The 6,918-nt window shown below is 36.9% G+C and overlaps 1 protein-coding gene across 2 annotated transcripts; it reads left to right on the top strand.

Moving 5' to 3' along the window:
• Nucleotides 1-2,679: 2,679 nt before the first annotated feature.
• Nucleotides 2,680-6,333, top strand: LOC115436937 (C2 calcium-dependent domain-containing protein 4C-like). 2 transcript variants are annotated; one of them, XM_030159957.1, is made up of 3 exons: nucleotides 2,680-3,234; nucleotides 4,299-5,079; nucleotides 5,205-6,333. In XM_030159957.1, exons 2-3 carry the CDS (start codon nucleotides 4,330-4,332, stop codon nucleotides 5,754-5,756), a joined length of 1,302 nt encoding a protein of 433 aa, XP_030015817.1. In that variant the 5' UTR covers nucleotides 2,680-3,234; nucleotides 4,299-4,329; the 3' UTR covers nucleotides 5,757-6,333. The 2 variants fall into 2 exon arrangements, with proteins under 2 accessions (XP_030015817.1, XP_030015818.1); XM_030159958.1 differs by lacking the exon at nucleotides 2,680-3,234 and having other exon boundaries at nucleotides 4,055-5,079.
• Nucleotides 6,334-6,918: the final 585 nt, after the last annotated feature.

Genomic DNA, 6,918 nt, shown 5'->3' on the forward strand with positions numbered 1-6,918 from the left:
ATTAAGCCATGTACTAACACCATGGGTAGACCAAAGATAAGTCCTCTCTTCTATTTGTCATATTTTTCCAGTATATTCAGCCTTGACTGAATTAACACAACCCTGTTTGTCATATTATCAGGATAAGACAAATAATTCAAATTTCCTTTATTTATTAATATAACTAAGTCTGTCCATGACGTTAACAGATAACATTACATTCCACAGCTAGCATCTATTAAAGATAAAAATAACATTAGCACTGATTTTCAACCCTGTTATTATAATTGTGATCAGATTATGACATGTTTATGTATGATTCCTGTGGACCTGATTATTTATTTGTCACATTTATGTTATGATCTGCAATCAAAAGTAATGTATACGTCAACTCTGTTACTTTGTGCAACCCTGTTACTCTAATTTCAACTCTGTTATCAACCCCACAACCTTGTTATGAATACTCAGGAAGAGTCTGTCCATGGCGTTAACAGATAACATTACATTCCACAGCTAGCATCTATTAAAGATAAAAATAACATTAGCATTGATTTTCAACCCTGTTACTATAATTAGAGTAACAGGGTGATCAAATCATGACATGTTTATGTATGAGTCCTGTGGACCTGATTATTTATTTGTCACATTCATGTTATGATGTGCAATCAAAAATAATGAATCATTCAACTCTGTTACTTTGTGCAACCCTGTTACTCTAATTTCAACAATGTTCTCATATCATTTTCACTAAAATAATCTGAAAAGTTTTACAAACTCATGAGGTTTTTTCCTATCGTGCTTTTAATAGTTTGAATGATTTAATGCATTGCATAAAGATTTGAGTAAATATTTTAAAACTGAAATTGAAAAAATTGAAAAAAAAAAAAAAGTTTTATGTGAAACTGAACTGTAATCCTCTGTTTCTTTTGCTTGGGTTAACTGACCCTGTTATTGTCAACAAATATCACAAAAAACTATATCGAATGCTTACTTTTTGTGCCAGAAAACGTTTGCTTGTAAACTGGATCTTAGATCAGATTCCCACCTGGACACAATGGCATAAGTCAGTTTTTAGTTATGTTTACCTTGACTAACTCACTTTTGATTACACCATAAGGATTATGTCTTTCTAAAGACTTGGGAACTTTTTCTTACCTATATGGGACTGGAAGCTTCGACAATTGTTAAAAGGGCATTTGTATTTTGAAATGAAAACATAACTTTTGTGGGCCAATTTTTGTTTTTGTTTGGTTGTTCTGTTGGTATGTTCTTTGTTTTGTTTATTGTCATTTTGTGTGTGTATGTGTGTGTATAAAGCAAAAATGACAATAAATATAATTTTGAAAAAAAAAAAAAAAGAAAAAAAGAAAAGAAACTGAAACAGATACTGAAATTAGTGTGGAAAAAAGTTTGGCTAGATTTCAAAAGTTGTTTAAAATCATATGTTTAGTCTTAACTGAAATTAAATGATTATTCTTGTGAATGTGACTTTCTTTACTTAATACTAATGGATATATTAAGCCTTTTTAAATTGTTTTTTTTTTTATTATTTTATTATTGATAACAGGGTCGCACAATAACTAATAAAACATCTCATAAAAAGCTTTGATGTCTAAATTGACCTATTCTGGAATGACCCTTATACCTGCACTGTAAAAAAAAAAAAAAAAAAAATCCTGTTGTTTTTACAGAAAAAACTGGCAGCTGCGGTTTCCAGAACAATACTGTAAAAAACACATCCAACTGTAAACATATTTACGGAGTAACATGTAGATTTAACATTTTAAACATGTAGATTTAACACTGGTTTTAAATGGTAAATGGACTGCACTTATTTATCACATTTTCTACACCTTCATGGTGTCCAAAGCACTTCCCAAAACCACCAGGTCCAACTGGGAGCAATTTAGGCTTCAGTGTCTTCCATGGACACTTTAACATATGGACAGTTGGAGCCAGGATTTGAACCACTGACCCTTTGGTTATTGGACGAGCCACTCTACCAACTCTACCAACCCATTAATTTACAAATTTAAAATGTTAAATTGTCAAATGTTTACCTTTTATATAACTTTATTTAAAAAAAAAAAAAAAAAAGCAAACAGGCCATTATTTCAACATTATGGTCTTGCAATTTAAACGGCACCACACTGTTTTTCAATTTACAGTTTTATTTTCCAAAAACAATAGAAATACATAATTTCTACATACAAATCTGCTTTTGTTCACATACTCTTCCTGTAAAAACTACAGCTATATTTGATTCAATCGTTAACACAAAAATCTTTTCAAATAAACAACTTTGCATTGTATTGTCACTTACAGTTTTTTTTATGTTGCAATTTTACAACTTTTTGGTGTTAATTCTACAGTCATTTTTTACAGTGTGAAAGTAGTGCGGGGGGAAAAAAAGTTTGGCTAGATTTCAAAAGTTGTTTAAAATAATATGTCAAGTCTTAACTGAAATTAAATGATTATTCTTGTGAATGTGACTTTCTTTACTTAATACTAATGGATATATTAAACCTTTATTTATTTATTTATTAAATTTTATTGATAACAGGGTCACACAATAACTAATAAATCATCTCATGAAAACCTTTGATGCCTAAATTGTCCTCCTATTCTGGAATGACCCTTATAGTACTGCCTGCTGCGTTTTTACTGATTTTGATAACATTTCTTTTGCATAGTATTCCTTCCTGTGCAAAATCCTTTGATTATTAAGACAAATGCTTCTTTTTCATCAGTGGTTAATGAGTGTGAGTAGACAACCCTGTCACCACAGCTGATCATCAGTTGATCAACAGGAAGTCCAATTAAGGAGTCTTATCGCTGCGCGTATGGAACGATGCACTTTCTTACAACATATAAGACAATAGATCTCACAAGTGAAGCCAAGTGAAAACAGTGACGTTCTCTTTAAAATCAGTAAGGCGTGTGATAGGAAACTCCTCTAATCTCAGTACTATGTGGATGATAATACAACAGGTTTGAAACTGGAGTTGTCTGGTGCCTGCGCAGAGAAGAGTTTGATGGTAAATACCATGGGAAGGTTTCACAACCTTCTCATTGGCTCAGAAGTCAGAGGCAACATCATATAAAGCGAGTGTGCCTGATCCAGCAGCCTTTTACCGCTGGTGAGCGTTTGGGATCATACTTGGACTTCAACTGACAGGAAAATACCTTCTGTGCGCAGAGAATCTGGAGACGAGCGATTCATTCTACAGAGGAGAAGAGTTCTTCATTCAACAGGTAAAATATGTGAGCTGAAAAATACCACCAAGTCTGTGGGGCTTTGAATGAGGGTAAAACTTTAGGTCCGTCTGTTCCCCATTTATTTCTAATATTTAACCCTTTCATACATGAATTATAAAAACCTTAGTCAAAAAAATTTCTTGTGTGTTTTTATTCCTCCTTGGGCAGGAAAAAAAACAATGTAATTGATTTTTTTTTTTTTTTTATTGAGTTACAAAAATGTTACGTTTACGTTTTTGAAGTAAAGAAACATGCGTTTAAATCCCAGTATCAGAAAGTGATAAGAAAACAATGAAATAAAAACATTTTTAATGCTGCTAATCTGATGTTTTCTCACATTTTAACATATTCTAATGTTAGTTATTACTCACTTCATGGAGATAATATGCAAAAAAAAAAAAAGTCTAACAATTAATAACACTTAAACATGTTACTGCAGATCAGATTTATCTAGAACAGCAAAGTTACAGTAATGGTATGAATTGCAGTGTATGAGATGATGCATAAGTGTCCACTGTGTTGGCTGATATGGAACTAAAACAACAAAACCCATGAATATACAACAGTTTTGAATAACTGTCCACTGTAGTGACCACTATGCATGAAAGGGTTAAAGTAACCTTAGTAGACCAAATGGAAACATAGCTGATGATTCAAACAAAAATAATAATAAAATAAAATAGAATAAAATAAAATAAAATAAAATAAAATAAAATAAAATAAAATAAAATGGATTTGACTAATAGATGGAAAGTATATGAGAATATGAGAGATGTGATTTCAGGACTTTTAATTAATTGTTTTGGAGACAGTTTATCACTCTTTTGGTCTTTTAGTGTTTTAATTCTTAATGAATTAAATGATTCTCTGCTCCAACTTCTTCAGTGTTAATGATGTTCATGTCTTGTATTTCTCAGAATTGGTAAACTTGTTCATTATGTTTTTCCTTCATATTTATCATAAAATATGTGTTGTCCTGACTGTGTTGACTAATTTCTATGAGCTGTTTGCTCTCATCAGATGTGATATCTTGTCTTCATGCATCACTTTTCAGTAAACAGACAAACTGTGAGCTGAGGCGTCTGAGTGGGCATGTGGCTACTGGAGAAGCTCCGTAGCTCCATGGAGAGCAGTGGGACACAATCCCAACCCCCACAGACCACAGAGGCCATTCCAGTCTCTGTTTATGCCAATGTTCTTACTCCAGACAAAATCCCTGATTTCTTCATTCCCCCAAAACTTATTTGCTGCCCACCAGATGATTCACTTGCCCCTGAACCCCAGCCCTGCTCCACCTTGCGACCCTCCTCTTCTGACCATGCAATTTGTAGCCAGAGCCCCAGAGCTCGCAACAGCAAGAACCCCTGCAGCCCTCGGCTCTTTTCCCGCCTAGGAGGAGACTCCCGCAACCTCCAGAAGTCAGCCAACCGCCACATTATCCAGATAGAGAGCGCTGATGAGCCAGGCACTGCATCATCAGACAAGGTTAATGTGGATGTAAACACCAATGCAGACCCCCAGTCACAAACCGCCATGTCTCTGCCATATGTCCCCAAGGCCCAGACCTCCTATGGCTTCTCCACTCTGATGGAGTCTCCGCATACCCGCCGAAAAGAGAGCCTGTTCCACAGTGACCCCAACAGCCCTCTTACCTCCCCTAACTCCCAGAGGCGCTCCCAAGGGGGGACTCTCCTGGCCCCTGCAGACCCGAACCCCTACCGTTATTTCAGTGGTGGAGAGAGTGACACCTGTTCCTCTGCAGAGTCATCTCCTTTTAACTCTCCACTCCTGTCCCGCTCTGCCTCCCTGCTACGCTCCATTACCCAGGAGACACAAGCCAAGGTAAGAGCTGCTGTTTTTAGGCGCCTGCTTTTATGCATTACCAGTTCCGAAGTTACTAATACACCAAAGTGTTTTCATGTCTTAAGTTGTCTTTCTTCACTACTTTTCTCTCTCTCTCTCTCAAGATGTCTCGTGCAAAGCGTTCTCTAGCGCGTCACAGTTCTCTCTCCACTGATGAATGCAGCTCCGCCGACAACAGCCCCAACATGCAACGTCGTCGCATGCGCTGCCCTCGCTCTCCTGCCTTCCGTGGATGTAAAAGCAGTGGCTTAAGGGGCGCAGCGTCAGACCTCCAGCAGCGTGAACACACTATCATCCTCCACAAGGGGGGGACTCTGAGGCTGAGCACTCACTACGATGCAGAGGCAGCTCGGCTGAGAGTGCGTGTGCTTGCAGCTGAGGCCCTTTATGACAGACAGACAGACCTTAAAAGCATCAACTGCTGTGTAGCACTTTACCTAAACCCTGGCAAGCAGCAGAAACAGAGAAGCACCATCATCAAGAACAGCAGGAATCCAGTATTCAATGAGGACTTTTTCTTCGATGCATTACCACAGGCACAAGTTAAGAATCTGGCAATGAAGATAAAGGTAGTGAACAAAGGAACCAGTCTGAAGAGGGATGTACTTCTTGGAGAGAAAGAGATCCTGCTCAGTGAGCTTCTTGCAAGCCACTAGGGAATATCTGTCAAAACTTGGGTGAAAACACACAGCTCCACATCTTGAAGGTTTCTTTGCTGGCTGCCTTTTTATTCCACCTCACAGATCTAATACTGTGCAGCTGATGGCACAAGGAGCCGGGTCATCATACCGTCTAATGTTAATTGATGGACAGTACAATATAAAGTCTGATTTCACAAAGTCTCCATTTAATAGTTTGGTTTACAGAGGTCTGTACAGTCATATATTCTTATGAGTAAACGGTGGAATGGTCATTTTTGTTTGAGTATTTTTCTATGTATTGACTCTCAAAAGTGTTGCCTTCTCTAATGAGCTTTGTTATGTGGCTCAATATATCAACTGTGATACAATGGGTGATGATCTCGTTTAAGTGGAAGCTGTATCTATGTAATAAAGCGATATTCCATGTGCATTTTTGCATGTTTATTTAATAGCCAAAATTCCTGAGGCCTCCGTGTACTTGAAGAAATTTATATTTGGGAAATTAGTTTTTAATAGCCTGTAGATTTAGTGTCAGTGTGAATGTTGTTATGTGACATGGCTCTAAACTTCTAAATAAAAAACACTAAACACCTCCTGATGTTTTTTTTCCCCTTTTTTTTCACCCTGCAGCTTTGTTGGAGACATTTTGTCTTTTAATAATTCCATGGGATCAAAACTAAGCCCTAGAAAATGATTATAAACCACACTTTGCTCCCCCAAGTGTTCTAGTTTTGCAAACAAGCCTGAGGCTGCGTCCTGTGAGACAAGCACTCTCTGGGTGTCTGGGGCTCTCTTTGTAAGCAATATTGTCTATGCGTGCCTTCGAACTCCCTGTTTAATTTAAAAACATGTTTGCAAATCAAGCAGCTCCTCTAATGAAATCATAATCGTTATTACAGATGGCAGGAAATAGAATGATGGTTCAATCAGTACACACTATGTATAGAGTGATAAATCGTTTGGATATATCACTGTAATACACAAACAGATATTCAGAGAGAGGGAAAATAACCTATAGGTTCTTGGTAGTAAATACAAAGCATATGGATATCATTCCCCCTCTAGTGGTTAAATAGAAGGTGACATTATGTAGGTCTAGAAATACTAAATCTAATGCATCAAAAATGGTGTTAACCTGCGTAGCCCTTGCCTTTTCCCAGACACCCAGAGTGCACCC

This window comes from Sphaeramia orbicularis, chromosome 17 (assembly GCF_902148855.1).
Source record: "Sphaeramia orbicularis chromosome 17, fSphaOr1.1, whole genome shotgun sequence".
Lineage (NCBI taxonomy): Eukaryota > Metazoa > Chordata > Actinopteri > Kurtiformes > Apogonidae > Sphaeramia > Sphaeramia orbicularis.